The following is a 15933-nucleotide window of genomic DNA, read 5'->3' as shown; positions in this document are numbered from 1 at the left end:
CATGAATATTAGTGCTTGGCAGTTCCAATATTCCTTCTAAGTTCCAAAAACTTTAAAATCCACAACCAACAGGCTGGCTGGAACAACCCACAAGCAAGGCTGGATCACAATAGCGCGTTACGCTGGGCGTTGAAGTCAGCGTTTTGTACTATTATATAAAACGCAACGCCAATGAACGTGTCGCATTCACGCCCACAATGCAACATTCGTGTTGTGCGTTTATTGAAACACAGTAATGATTAAAACAATAATTGATTTAAAAATGCATGATTTATTGCTCATCAGATATTTTTGAAGAAAGTGAGAAAATTATTAACGAACTTAGTATTCAGAATGTTTATATTCTTCGGCTATAATCGGCTAAAATAATTATTATAAAAGTCCTGCATTTTTCCATAAGTTGTAGAAAACTAGAACCATACATCTGAATTTCTAAGCAAACACTAAAATAATATTCATTATAAAATAGGCAGAAAAAACAATATTCAAGCTTTCTCCAGGAATGCCTCCGACAATTGCTCCAGTCATTCTACCCGGAATTCTGTCAGCCTCCAGCAACTTCTTCGGCAATGTCTTCAGGAATTCCACCATAAAATTCGTCGGGAATTCGAAGCCGAAAATTCCACCATTTTTACTCCAAAAAATCCTCTACGAACTCCTTAATAATTTCTGCAGGGTATTCTTCAAATTATTCTTTCGTGCTGTTTCTCTTTAAAATTTCTGAAAAATTGCACCGTGGAAATTCCGCAGAATTGTCAGTAAACATTCCTGAAAATTTTGCGAAGAATCTTCGAATTCCCTGTGAAGTTTCTGGAGGGATTCCCGGAAGAACTCTTGGTAAAACTCTTGGAGGAGCTCCCACAACTATTTCAGGAGGAATTCCCACAAGGAAGTCTGGAAAAAATCTTGGAGAAGTTCCTGAAGGAATTTCCTATTGCGAGAAAAGAGAAAAATTCTAATTTTGCGGAGCAAAGAAGAAGAAGCAGACTGAGTGTCGGAAACTTCAAAATGGCATGCACTGTACGAAAAGTCTTGACATTTCTTGATATCAAGAATATTCGAGAAATCTAAAATGTTTCAAAATCACATAAATATTTGACAAAATGCCTTCAAAGTATCATTAAACTTGTTTAAAAAATATAGCGGCATGTAACACTCGTTTGAAGTTGCATATTTCCGTTGAATTTAATAATCAACATTCACCCCGAAGAAATGAACCAAAAATTTTTACCGTGGAACAAGTGATTTGACGTTTGCGGAACAGCTTTCCGACAGTCGACCGTCGGACCCCGGTTCGAATTTTTCAATCTTCTCGCAATAAGAAATATCTGAAGTAATTCCCGGAAAAATACCAGGAGGAATTAATGCAGAAATTCCCAGATGATATCCTGAAAATATTCCCAGATGAATTGCTGAAGAAATTACCGGATGAAATTCCGGTGGTTTGTTCTGAAGAAATTCTTGGAAGAACTCTTGAAAGATATCCCGGAGGAACTCTCAAATTAATTTCCGAATGGAATTCTGGAGAACCGGAAAGAATTCTAGGACAATTCCACGGAAAAATTTCCGGAGACATTTCTGAAGGAGTTCCTGGAGAAGTACCTGAAGAAATTCACGGAAAAAATACCTGGAAGAATTTCCGGGGAAATACTATGAAATAATATTCATTATAAAATAGGCAGAAAAAACAATATTCAAGCTTTCTCCAGGAATGCCTCCGACAATTGCTCCAGTCATACTACCCGGAATTCTGTCAGCCTCCAGCAACTTCTTCGGCAATGTCTTCAGGAATTCCACCATAAAATTCGTCGGGAATTCGAAGCCGAAAATTCCACCATTTTTACTCCAAAAAATCCTCTACGAACTCCTTAATAATTTCTGCAGGGTATTCTTCAAATTATTCTTTCGTGCTGTTTCTCATAAAAATTTCTGAAAAATTGCGCCGTGGAAATTCCGCAGAATTGTCAGTAAACATTCCTGAAAATTTTGCGAAGAATCTTCGAATTTCTTGTGTAAATTCCATAAAATTTACCCTGAAAGTTTAGAATAATTTCTTGTGAAAATTTTAAAATAATTCTGCAGAAATTATACCGAAAATGAAATCAACAATGGAATTTTTGAAGGAATTCCTAGATTAATTCCCAAAGAAATCCTGAAAGAATTCCGGTGGAAGTTTTCCACTGGAAGATCCTCCATGAGTTTCTCCGAAAATTCCTGCGGGAATTCTTCCAGGAGGAACTCCAGCAGTTCCTCCAAGAATTACTCCAGGATTTCCTTCGAGATTTATTCCGGTAGTTATATCGGCAGTTCCTACGGAGGTTCCTCTGAAAATTCTTCCGGGAAATTCTCCACAATTGCCTCCGGGAATTCATTCAGGCTTTCTTTTTAGAATTTATTTAGGCTTCTTCAGGAAAGAAATTTCTCCAGAAGCTCCTCCGGTAACTTCTCTGGGGGCTCCCCAGGGAATTCTCTGGGAGGTTCTCTGATGATGATGATGGTCCTGCTAAATACCCCTACAAAGGTTTCAGCTAGACGAGACTTGCCCATAAGATGAATTCTCCAAGAACTCTTCTGATAATTTCACTGGCATTTCTTCCGGGGGTTCGTTTTAAAATTCTCCCGGGAGTTTCTTCTGAAATTCCTCCGGAAGTTCCTTCGAGAATTCTTCCGAGAGCTCCTGCGGGAATTCCTCCAGGAGTTTCACCGGCAGTTCCTCCGGGTGTACCTCTGAGAAGGAACTCCCGGGAAACTCCAAGAGTAATTTATGGAGGAATTCCCGGAGAAATCAGAGAAATTCTCGGAGGAACTGCCGGTGGAACTTCTGGAGGAATTTCTTGAAGAACTACAGGAAGAATTTCCGGAGGAAATCCTGGAGGAACTCTCGTAAGAACTCCTGGATGAACTCCCAAATGAACTTCCGTAAGAATTCTTAAAGGACCTCCCGAAGGAACTCCCAGAGAAATTCTCCGGGGAACTTCTGGAGGAATTTGTAGATAAATTCCTAAAGAAAGCCTAAATGAATTCCTGAAAGAAAGCCTGAATGAATTCCCGGAGGAACTACTGGTGGAACTCCGGGGGAATTTTCAGAGAAATAGCCGGTGGAATATCCGGAGTTGAATTTCTAGAGAAACTTCCAAAAACCCCTTTCCCGTGAAATTTCTGCTTAATATCCTCCAGGAATTCCCTGTGAAGTTTCTGGAGGGATTCTCGGAGGAACTCTTGGTTAAACTCCAGCAGGAGCTCCCGGAGGAACTCCCACAGTCCCACATGCATTTCAGGAGGAATTCCCACAAGGAAGTCCTGAAATAATTACTAATGGGACTGACTTGCGGTTACTTTTCGTTATGGAACAATCCGACTTGGAATGGGTTTTCAATTTTCTAGAACAAACTTCCTGTTCTGACTAGCATAGCTAAATATATGTACAAAAAGAAAGTGAATCGCGATTCTAACTCAAAATTGATTGAAATGCAGATGGGACTGACTTGCGATTCACGGCAGTGTACATATCGTTGATTTGTCCAGCGCGCAACGGATCTGTACGACCATGATGCATGAACGTTAAAAGATGCAGACACTTGAAATTTTGGAGTGTTTATGCGGAAAAATCTGCGTTCAACTTTAGGCGGCGTGTTATAAAATGGTGAACGCAGCAAACGTACAAAATGCAGCAAGCGTACAAAAATGCAAACATCGGCAGATAAAATAACCAACCAACATAGTTATACGTAGGTGAATTCAGTTATAACTAAGTAATAACATTTGTAGAATTTCGGAGACTTACCCTGAAACAAGGAAAACCGAATCATCTTCCAAGTCCGCCTGCATATTGCTAAAACTTTCTTCCAAACCATTCTCATCACGTAAAACGTCTTTCGTAGTCACAGCATCATTGTTTTTGGTCGCCTGCTTCGGCGAACTGTCCACCAGGTCTACCTTCTTTATTTCCTTTCTAACCACGCCTGTCGGCCCGTTGTCCAATTTCCCACCCATCAGTTGATTGCTCATGGCTTCACTGCTGGTACTGCTACTGGTGCTACAGGCCCCTTGCTTCTTAGCGGTTCGCGCCGGAGAGCCCGACGGCGATCTCGACGCACCAGCGTACAAACCCTTGACCTTCGTTGATTGATCGGGATCCTCATTGGAAGGCCTGCCGCCGGAATTGGTGCCGGTAACTGACTCTCCCGATCCAGGCTGGGGAGCTCGAGCACGCCGTTTCCGTCGTATTCGTTCGCGTTTTTTCAGCGTGGAATGCGAGCGGCATTTCTTCATCTTCAGGCAGATACTGTTGTTGTGCGAAGCGGTGGCAACAATCTGCGAGTGGATTACGCTGAGCAGCAGACTCAGCGCCATCGGGATCAGAAAATCCGACATCGTGACAATGTGCTCCTCCTGATCGGGGCCAGTTTTGTTCACATTGTAGCTGTAGATCCCGAGGTTGACCATTTGCAGCATGTAGAGGGCAAGCAATAGCACGAATACCGTCGGCGAAGTTTGTTGAACCCACCATTTTGCGTAGATTGGCAGCAGGATAAGTCGTAGGGCGGCAAGATAAATCACAGTGAGGATGGAGAGTTTGGACTTGGCTTTGGGAAAGGTCGAACCGCGCACCAAATCCACATCGATGAGTTCGGTTTTGAGTTTGGTGTTCTTAAGTGGGAGGTGGTTGATTCCGGCGAGAATTTTCTGCTCGATCGTTTTCTCCCATTGCTGCTTGTCGTATGTGCCGATCTTTTTCTGGTACCACGCTACCAGCTCATCCAGGCGCATAATCGGCAGTCAGCGATCGAATGGATCTACAAACGAGAAGAGAAAATTTACGATGAAAATTGTTGTTTTGAAGGGAAGATTATTTTTCGGTGCTAATTGGTTAACTGACGAGCGTGAACCAATTGATGCAATGCCAAGTGTGGTTGGCTATTTTCGGATGTGGATATATTCAGCGCATTAAAATGTTGCTAACTCGATGAATCATAGAATAGTGTATTATAAGATTGAGGACACTAATAAATTTTGAGATGATTGAAATATGGCAATGTATGATATCGTTTCTCCAACTGATAAACCTCCTCACTGTTTATAGTTGTGACTTACTGATCAATTTGGCTTCAATTCACGATTCACTACACCAAACAGTTCAAAATTGGATTGGCCAGAATGAAAGCAAGACGATGTTCACAAAATTGGTGGCAAGCTTGATCCAGATTAGACTAATCCACATATGTATGTAAAAAATAATTCCCACTTATCTCAGCTTATCTGATTTATCTCAAGGCAACCTTTTGTTTTGCGTTTCAGGCGCGAATTACGTTTTTAAGCTGAAAGTTTATTTGGTTCTTCTACTTCTTCTTTTCATTGCGAGGTTTCTTAGCCAAATTACCATTTTTGCATTTGTTCTAACACAACGATACTTATATGCCCAGGGAAGTCGGGAAAATTTCCAACCCGAAAATTTTCTGGACCAGGCCGGGAATCGAACTCAGCCACCTTCAGCAAGATCTTGCTTTGTATCTGCGCATCTTACCGTACGGCTAAGGAAAGCCCCAGGCCCCCAGATTATTTGGTTGTATGACTTCAATCAGGGATTGATTTCAGTGACAATCATCAAAACCGAAAAGGGTAATCGTTTTTTTAGAATTGTTTAGTAGAATAAGATGTGTTAGTATCATTCCATTTAATACCACTGCATAATTATAACTTTACAGATGCGTATTTCGACGTCAATAGTCAGGCCATCATCTATTTCAGCGGTTCTCAACCTTTTTCTTGAGAGGTACCCCTTGGACCTTTGCATTAATTGAGGTACCCCCTTTTTTCTGTGAATGAAAATAAACGTAACTTATAAAGACATGAAAAATAGACCTTAAAACTAACGGGATATATGGCTCCATGAAGTTGGCTCAAGTTTTCATTATTCCGTGAAACTTCTCAATACAAATTTAGTTTTGTACATCAAGCATTCTAAAGGAAGGTTCCGAACCACTTGAAAAGAGGCCTCTTAAAAGAAGGCTTTCGAGCTGCTTGGAAGGGAGGCTAACAGCTTCCTACAGGATTTTTATGGCTATTGATAGCTCTTCAAAGGAAGCTTCCGGGCCTCTTGAAAGGAGGCTTCCGGGCTTCTTGAAAAAAGGCTTCCGGGCCTTTCGAAAGGAGGCTTCCAGGCCTTATGAAAGGAGGCTTCCGGGCCTCTTGAAAGGAGGCTTCCGGGCCTCTTGAAAGGAGGCTTCCGGGCCTCTTGAAAGGAGGCTTCCGGGCCTCTTGAAAGGAGGCTTCCGGACCTCTTGAAAGGAGGCTTCCGGGCCTCTTGAAAGGAGGCTTCCGGGCCTCTTGAAAGGAGGCTTCCGGGCCTCTTGAAAGGAGGCTTCCGGGCCTCTTGAAAGGAGGCTTCCGGGCCTATTGAAAGGAGGCTTCCGGGCCTCTTGAAAGGAGGCTTCCAGGCATCTTGAAAGGAGGCTTCCAGGCCACTTGAAAGAAGGCTTCCAGGCCTCTTGAAAGGAGGCTTCCAGGCCTCTTGAAAGGAGGCTTCCAGGTCTCTTGAAAGAGGCTTCCAGGCCTCTTGCATGGAGTCCTCCAATCCTCTCGAAAGGAGGGTGTTGAGTGAAGTTTGATATTTTGTGAAACTGGCAACACAGTTTATTAAATGAATGCACATACTTCCAGGCAAGAGATGCAAGAGGATTTAATTAGAATAGTTTAGAGCGGCGACAGAGACTGTGGCTCGTGGATTAAAGAGAAACTAGTTTGTAAGTTTGTGTGTATTGTAAGTGTATTTTATATAGATAATAAGTTTAATAATTATTCATAATTGCATAATAAATTTCAGCTTTGGAGCTGTGTGAAATGGACACTGCTGTCAAAACTGTTTCTTTCGAGCCAGAAAAAATCCGTCGCAACAGAGGGTGTCGAGCCACTTGAAAAAAAGGCTTCCAATTCTCTGAAAAGGTGGTTTCCGAGTCATTTGGAAGGAGGTCTTTTAAAAAGAGGCTTCCAAGCAGCTTGCAAGGAGACATCTGAGAAGCGTAGAAAGAGACTACCAATCCTTGTGCAATAAAGCAACTGACTTTATCGAAACAAAAAAAAAGCCTTCATGCCTCTCAAATGGTGGCTTTAGAACCTTTAGACTCTAGATTTTAGTTTCGACAGCAGAAGATTAAAAAAAAAAAACAAGTTTTGAAATAAATAAAATATCCAATTGTCAATACTTAATTAATAAGATTGAATAATAATTGTAATACATCCGCCATTACGCACTTTTTTCCGAGGTACCCCCTGGGGCCAGCGAAGGTACCCCCAGGGGTACATGTACCCCACGTTGAGAACCGCTGATCTATTTGACTCGACTAATTGACAAAGTACGACTCAAGTGAGGTGTTACTATTGAGATTGACTAAATGCACGTTAATAAAGATTCTACAAAAATTAGTTCGAAATATGCCTCGTAGGAACTCGTTATATAACAGGCGCTTAGTTGTTTTTACTTGAGGTTTAAAAATGCGATGTACTTAAATGTTATGAGCCAGCCTACTTCTCACATTGTCGTGGACAACCATGGCTCAATGTCAAGTTGAGACGATGTGCTGTTTTGTGGGAAAGGTACACTATACATGCACAGATAGATAACTGCTACGTATGATCACCATGCGTATACATAATATGCACGAAGTCAGCTGAGATTTCGGTTAGTAAAACAGTAGCAACGGCTAGCAGTAGTAGCAGACGACTTTGCCGAAATCGAAAGGGAAAGTGAATTTTCGTAATGTTTCGTGCCTCTGCATCAAAGTGGGCAAAATACATACATATGTGTGGGCGAGGAACCGGTCTAGCTTTATGCTGACCTCAGATCTGAATTATGGTAATGCTAATTGATGAACATTGGTATTTATTTGAGTGGAATTTTTCTTACTATTTCGGCTTATCAAGATTTGTAGTTCTATTAGTGGAAAATTCAATTATACCACTATTTATACCAATAAATCGTGAAGATTTTTTCCTCTTCGAATTCAAGTATGGTTAAAAATCTCGTAGGCAATAACTGAGGAAATGCTTGATGCTCACTAAGCTATGAGTTCATTTAATTTATTTAATTATTATTAACCTAAACAGATAACACTGAATCAACAATTTGACGTCACAATACACGGTTCGAGGCCGCATCTCTCCATCCTCGAATACCCCTTACGCTCGCCAAGTGGTTTTGTACCTGGTCTACCCACCTCGCTCGCTGCGCTCCATGCCGTCTCGTACCTGCCGAATCGGGAGTGAACACCATCTTTGCAGGGTTGCTCTTGGGGACGTATTGTTCAGGTGGTTCGGACCTCCTTTGAGCAAATTCCGTTAGTTGTTGTCATGGCCAGATATAAAGGGGTGGCAAGCGGGGGGCCGTGGCCTCGGGCCCTCACAAATATTATGTATCAAAACTAAACTAACTAACTAACTAAACTAACTTTTTCATTCCACCAACTTCTTGACATCGACCGGTGCATGTTTACCGAAACGATCAACTCTAGACGGACAAACGCAACAATCGCTAGCCAATGAGTATTCAAGATATTCAAAAGCGGTTCCCAACATTCCCCGATTCGTAACTTGTCCCTGACTTCTTCTGGGCAACGTTACTATTCATTACATCCAATACAGCCAACTTTGCAATCGGCCGACGGATCACTCCCTTTGAAGTCTGCACAACCGCCTGCCGTATTCTTCCGTCTCGTCATCGAATAACTTCAATAATGCGTCCTCTGATCCATCCATTGCGTGCCACTTGGTTACAACTATAACCAAGTCTCCTACGTCCACTGGTTTAACTTCTTAGAATCATTTAGATCCATCTCTCCAAAACGACCATGATACGGCATAAATTCCAGCTGCTTTTACAGACTTGTCCTGGTTCCGCTAAAGATTTCACCGGTTGCGTTACTCCCCTTGAACTGAGCAAGAGGAAGTGGTATGGAGTTAGTGCTTCCTCTTGGTTTATATCCATCGGAACAAAGGTCAGAGGTCTAGAATTCACGATCGATTCTGCCTCCACAATAAGACTCCCGAAAATTTCCTCCTCTGGGATCCTAGTAGTATAGATAGCCTGCAAGGCTGTTTTAATAGTCTCTCCCATACTCCGCCCATGTGCTGCGCCGACGGTGGAATGAAGCACCATCTCGTAGTAGAGTTGGTGAACGTCTCTGCAAGCTCAACATTAACATTGGTCAGCTCTCTTCGTAGATCATTACTGGCACCGACAAAGTTAGTGCCATTGTCGCTGTGAAATTCCACCGGAGCTCCTCTTCGCGCAACAAAACGGCGGATGACGAGACTCCGTACTGAGCGAGTGAACCACTTCTAATTGCACGGCGCGGATGATCAAAGCGACCCACCGCTGCCGCATGTCGTTCAGAACGGTCTCTCCGTTTGCATGCAAAAACTTTCGATGATACCATTCCACCAGCAGCATCGTAGCCCAATTATTCTTGAGAAGAATGATAGGACACCTGGTATCGTACGATACAATAGACGACTTAGGAATGTGGCTCTCCGACCGCAACACTCCGGCAGCATCTACGAAGGCTGATACAAATTGCTACTAGTATTACCTCTGCGGTAAAACAACTGGTGAGCTCTGATGTGCCACCTCAATAGTACGAATTTCCTCCGCGTACGCTTCTTTTTGAACTTGCCGCCAAATATTAACTTCAGTATCAGCCAGCTCCTCACGTGTCAAAGCCCCATATTGTAACTGTTCGCCTCGTACGTATCTTCTTAAATTATTCAGAAACCGCAGAACATACCCCGTGGTACGCCATAAACGGTTACTTATTTACTTACTTATGGATCCTGTACACCTCCGGTGGTGCAAAGGGCCGACTTGAAAGATCTCCATCCTGAGCGTTGCCCGGCTATCGCTTCAACCTGTTGCCAGGTTAGATTTCGGTAGACTTCTTTTATTTCTTTATTGAGGCTTCGCCGCCATGAGCCTCTGGGTCTGCCTCTGCTGCGATGTCCCGCTGGGTTCCAGTCTAATGCTTGTTTGCAGATTTCGTTTCCGCCCCTACGTAGAGTGTGGCCGACCCAGCCCCACTTCCGATCCCAAATTTCTGTTGCTATCGGCCTCTGGTGACAACGACGATGGAGCTCGTTGTTTGAGATCCAGTTGTGAGGCCACCAGGCCCGAATTATATATTGCAGGCATCTGTTGATGAACACCTGCAGCCGTTGACTCCACTGATACACACCATGTTTCGCTAGCGTATAACAGCACAGATTTCACGTTAGAGTTGAAAATTCGTATTTTGGTGCGTTCACTTATCTGCCTGTTTTTCCAGATATTTCTTAAACTCACAAAGGCAGCCCTTGCTTTCTTGATCCGTGCGCCTATGTCGATCTTGGTACCGCCGTCTGACGCCATTTGGCTACCAAGATATTGGAAGCTTTCAACATTCTCCACTGGTTGCCCGGCTACTGTGAAACTGGAAGGAGTCACCGTGTTTACATCCAACGATTTGGTTTTGTTGACGTTGATGACTAAATCTGCCGAGGAGGAGCGCTCGGCAAGGTCGTTGAGCTTACTCTGCAAATAAGAGCGCCGTTGCGCGATAATTGCAACGTCATCCGCCAATTCGAAGTCGTTTAGGTGCTCCATGGTTATAGGCTGCCATAACAGCCCGCGGTTTGGTTCACGGTCAATTGCATCTACCAGAATCTCATCGATTACGATGAGGAACAGTAACGGTGTTAGAATACATCCTTGCCTCACACCGGCTACGACCCGGATAGGGTCGGACAGGACCCCATTGTGCAGCACTCTACACGAAAAGGCCTCGTACTGTGCTTTGATGAGGCCGATAATTTTCTCAGGAACCTCCTTGCGTCTCAGGGCGCCCCACATATTCTCGTGATTGAGACGGTCGAAAGCTTTTTCGTAGTCAATGGATATCAAGTAAAGGGACTCTTGGAATTCGTTGACCTGCTCCAGGATGATGCGGAGCGTGACAATATGGTCCACACAGGATCTTCCGGCACGGAATCCGGCTTGCTGCTGCCGGAGAGTCGCATCGATCTTCTCCTGAATCCGGGCTAGGATAATTTTGCACAGAACTTTGAGAACGGTACACAGCAACATAATGCCTCGCCAGTTATCGCATACAGTCAGGTCACCCTTTTTGGGCACCTTCACTAAGATACCTTGCATCCAGTCGACCGGGAATGTTGCGGTGTCCCAGATATTACGAAATAAACGATGCAGTAGTTGAGCGGATGTCATGGGGTCAGCTTTGAGCATCTCGGCTGATATGCGGTCGACCCCTGGGGCTTTATTCGATTTCATGCTTTGGATGGCTGTTTGAATCTCTAGCAGTGATGGAGCTTCGGTATTGACGCGTGTAATACGTCGGATCCTAGGCAGATCTTGCCGAGGTGGTGATGGCCTGGCACTTGAAAAAGTTGTTCGAAGTGCTCGAACCAGCGTTTCAGCTGGTCAGTTGGGTTGGGCAATAACTGATCATTCGCGTCTTTCACAGGCATCGTTGCATTCATCTTCGTCCCGCTTAAGCGTCGTGAGATATCTTAGAGGAGGCGAATGTCCCCGGTTGCGGCAGCTCTCTCTCCTTCGTCGGCCAGAGAGTCTACCCACGCTCGCTTGTCCCGTCGACATGAGCGTTTTACTTCCTTCTCAAGAGTCGCGTATCGTTGACGGGCTAGGACTTTGGCTCCACTGGTTTTCGATCGCTCTATCGCGGCTTTGGCTTCTCTTCGCTCCTCTATCTTCCTCCAGGTCTCATCGGTGATCCATTGTTTTCTCTGGGTGCGCGGTTCGCCCAGATTGTTCTCGCTGGTGGCGATGAAGGCATTCTTGATGGCGGTCCATTGGTCTTCCACGTTGCCAGAATATCTGCAGTACGCGTCTCCAGTTCTTCAACGAAGGACCGTTTCACCGTGGCATCTTCGAGTCGGCGTGTGTTGAATCGTCGTCCAACTCTTTTCTCCTGCCGACGAATCCGCGCAATGCGCAGGTGTATTTCGCCGATAAGAGCTCTCGCGCCTGCTCCGGATACCGATCCATATATGGTCCATCCTAGACGGGATTTGGCGGCAATTGATTCTTGTGGGTTCCCTTCTCTTATCTTCAAACTAGCTACTAGATGCGAATGGCCATTGCCGATCAGTATTTTCGGAACGGCATTTGCATAATCCTCGATAGGCAATCCTTCCAAATAGGGATACTTCGCCACCATCTCTGCATAGCGCATGGACAGCCGAGGCAGATCCAGTCGGTTCACGGTTTGTGCATCGAACAGTATCTGGTATCGGTGATTCTTGCTGCCTCCGGCTATCTCCCGGCTAACCTTCCTCGAGTTCTTCTCAAATCTCTTGAAATTCACCGTCCATTGAAGGCATAATGGGCTAGGTTCTCCGTCTACCTCTAGTCGGTTGATGACATCCTCCTCAATCAGTGTTCGCGACGATCCATCATCGAAAAAGTGTATACCACGATAGAACGATTGTTAGCGAATAGTGTTACTGGAAGAATACGAAATAGACTGGAAAGAGCTACGTAATGGTGATTCGTAATTCCACGAATAGGTTCTGATACTTCTGAACGGGTTCGAGTGAGTGTAGAAGAGTATGATGTTTTGCTTGACACCCTTCTATATCACACAAATTTTTAGACTTGCATGGTCGTTTTCCATGAGCGCCGATTCAAGTTCGATAAAGCGAATAAGTTTGATTGGTTTCCACCGCTTATTTATCGTCATATCAACAAATTGTTTGCATTCCCTGACCTTATGTCTTGGATCCTTGCACACTAGACACACAATAAAGTTTTCCGACCGTCCTGAGTGTCATTGTGCTCCGCTCACCTTCGTCGCATCGTTGATGTTTTTTGATGCGGCGTGTGCTCCCAACAAATCTTTTCTCTGGGTAGGAACTTTGCCCTCTGCATTGCACTTGGTTCTATGTGTAGAGTCACGTCCGCCGCGGCAGTCACAAGTTCCGACATAAACCGTGCAAAAGTTCGTAGGTTTGTTACCGGTGCTTCCTGTTTAAACAGCGCTCAATCCAACTTTAAGTTTGCTGGAAGCTTGTCAACTAGCCCGTACAAAAAGAAGGGTTGTTGAGATGTGCTTCTTGTTGTCCCATTTCTACGTGATCACATAGATTTTGGACCGCCATGCCGAAGCCAATCAGCGTGTCCAGTTTATCCGATTTCGGTGCCGGCATCTCACGAGCCTTTTTTACCAACATGAAAATAAGATTTTCCGGCTTTCCATACAAGGTCTCCAACGTAGCGATGACATGTGGGACTGCAGGACACAGCAATCGACTTCTAACCGCTTCCAAGGCCGTACCCTTCAAACAGCGTTGTAGACGTATCAAGTTTTCCGCATCGTTGTTGAAGGAACTGATGAAAACAGGCCAGAGGATAACGGAAGATTTTTTGGCATTACTTGCCTAGCCGCAAAACTGGTATAAGGTATAACGCTCAGTTATATTTTTTGCAAATTTGAACAACTAATGAATCACGAGATTCAAATATTTTTCAATGTTTTGGTGTATGAATGCGTAATTGTATCTACGGATCAATCCACTTTGCAATTACAGCGCCTTTCTTGGCAGTAACATAATGATATTATTGAATTAAAAAAATCGAAAAACATGAATGGAACACTGCTGGGGAAGCCAGGGAGTTTGTTCTATTTTGCTCCAGATTAAAACTAGAGTAATGGTCGAAAATTTGGGATGAAACTGAATCAGTACTGATTTCACTCTAAGTTTTAGAAATTTAGTGTTTAGTTCGTCATTCACAATCTATCTCAATGTGCTCAATTGGTGTTTTTCCTATATCTGCTTCGATTTCTCATTCCACCAACTTCTTGACATCGACCGGTCCATGTTTACCGGAACGATCACCTCTAGACGGACAAGCGCAACAATCCCTTGCTGAGGGGTATTTATGATATTCAACAACAGTTGCTGTCCTGCCCATTGCATACTTCCGACTTTAGCTACCTTCTGGATACCGCCGTAGAGTTGGGCAAGCTCGTGGTTCATTCATCGTTGCCACATACCGTCTTCTTGCACACCGTCAAAAATGGTCTTAAGCACCCGTCTCTCGAATACTCCCAGTGCTTGCAAGTCCTCCTCGAGCATTATCCATGTTTCATGTCCGTAGAGGACTGTGGTAGCCGCGTGTTATCAGCACGAGAGTGTACATAAGACTTAAAGCATGATCTACTGATTTGTGTAACAATCGCTTTCGCACCGCTTGTCACTGTTGATCAGTCGTGTGTCATATTTATATAGGTTCCCTATATCCACTAACATAGCATCGAGCATGCGCATCCTGTCAAGTGAGTCACTAGTCACTACATATGGACTACTGGTCTTTTCAGCGTTTTGTACATGACACATTTGGTGCGGTGGTGAATCTTTTTTGACCGCAGTTTCTTCTGGAGCCCGTGTGTGGTGTGGCCCAGAATTCGGGTATATTTATTGTTTGTAATATTTTAACGCTTTAGCATATAGGACGAAGATGCTACTACATAATACGCGCCTGATGAATGATTATAATATGTTCGTACACAAACCACCCACTTCTGCCACACACATACTATCCACGCACATCTAACGGTATCAAACATCTGATTTTGACAGACCGATGAACATTCTGCTTAGATGTGGCCATTCATTCCGAACGGCGCATGGGCGTTCATAGAACAGAGATAGTGTTTATTAGCACATGGCTTCGTTATATCGTAGCCGCGTAGGAGCGAACAAGATGCAGCAACGTAAACAAAACTCTCGTCTCCGGTGTTCGAGCCTCTCACTACTGTATTTAGAGTTCGATATATGGAGCCGGCCGAACCAAACTGGTTTGCTTTCTGTTGCAAGCCGTCGTAGGTGAACTCGCTGGTCTGCTGGTTCGATCGCCGTCGTGAAGGATTTTTTTTCTATTTCCCTGTTCTTCCGTCTGTTCATTCCGACGGGTTTTCGGTATTAACTACTCTTCCATCTTGGTTGATGCAATTAAACAAAATTGCAAGATGTAAATCTTGAAGCGTTCGACCTTTAATTTGATGCGAGATAGTTTAGCCTGGCAACTATGAACAGTAACTCAATGTATCAGTGATCTGGATGAAAAGCTTCTTGTTGACTGAATTGCGCTTCTCGTTGCTCTTATCTTTTATTTAAACATTGAGTAAACTTGGTAGCAAGAAGTAGATAGCTGTTTATCGATTTCTGAACCATTGAAATCCAGACGTAAATATATTTCACGAACACATATTTTTTTTATCTTTTCCACATACCTCAAAGATGTTATGCAGTTGATAGGCCTTCAATCTGTAGCTGATCGATATTTTTCTTTCTGGAGCTGCAGAATATTGGTTTTCTGCCCTGCCTTCGCAACATATAAGTCTGGAATCTGCTTTGTTTCCCTTGATTGGATATTTCACTATGCGGTTGAATAATATGGAAATGTATGTCACTGCGCTTTTCAACAAATTATTATAAATTTAATGACACTAAATTTGGAATTTAAGTACTGGCGATTATCAGCCAAACTGTGAACCTTTCCCAAGAGCCAAATCGACGTTTTTGCTGATTTTCTTTTTGTACAAATGGGTGAATGGGGTGAATGCGTAGCAACCAAAATAAGGCTTGCTGACGTTTGATCATCTGTCTCTTGCACGCAACCAGAAAAGATAGGATTTGTTTAAAAAATATGAAGATAGGTAATTCACCTAGCAATGGTAATATTTTTCTTAATTATCTCTTCGTTGTCCAGTTGTTGAATTATTCTTCAAATTTCGACGGAATTTTGAAACGATAAATATTTCTTGTTATGCTGCTAAATGCTAATTTACTTCATATTTTTCGTAGACTGGATCGAGGCACATCTTGATTTTTGTTGAGGATTGATAAAACATATTTTATTCATGTAGT

The 15933-nt window shown here is 43.5% G+C and overlaps 1 protein-coding gene across 5 annotated transcripts in view; it reads right to left on the bottom strand.

Annotated features, from left to right (window-relative positions):
• The window catches only part of LOC134210809 (protein phtf), a 33005-nt gene extending 17372 nt beyond the window's left edge, over nt 1-15633 (bottom strand). For 3 of the 5 annotated variants that reach the window (XM_062687098.1, XM_062687101.1, XM_062687102.1), the window contains exons 1-2: nt 15297-15632; nt 3785-4796 (exon numbers count right to left, since the gene is read on the bottom strand). In XM_062687098.1, coding sequence (XP_062543082.1) covers nt 3785-4770 — 986 coding nt within the window. In that variant the 5' untranslated portion in view covers nt 4771-4796; nt 15297-15632. Of the gene's footprint in view, nt 1-3784; nt 4797-5094; nt 5195-15296 lie in introns of those variants that run through there. The other 2 variants (XM_062687100.1, XM_062687099.1) reach the window with 2 other exon arrangements.
• Between the last annotated feature and the right edge of the window lie 300 nt (nt 15634-15933).

This window comes from Armigeres subalbatus, chromosome 2 (genome assembly GCF_024139115.2).
Source record: "Armigeres subalbatus isolate Guangzhou_Male chromosome 2, GZ_Asu_2, whole genome shotgun sequence".
Taxonomy (NCBI): domain Eukaryota; kingdom Metazoa; phylum Arthropoda; class Insecta; order Diptera; family Culicidae; genus Armigeres; species Armigeres subalbatus.
This window is presented reverse-complemented; position numbering and strand designations above follow the sequence as displayed.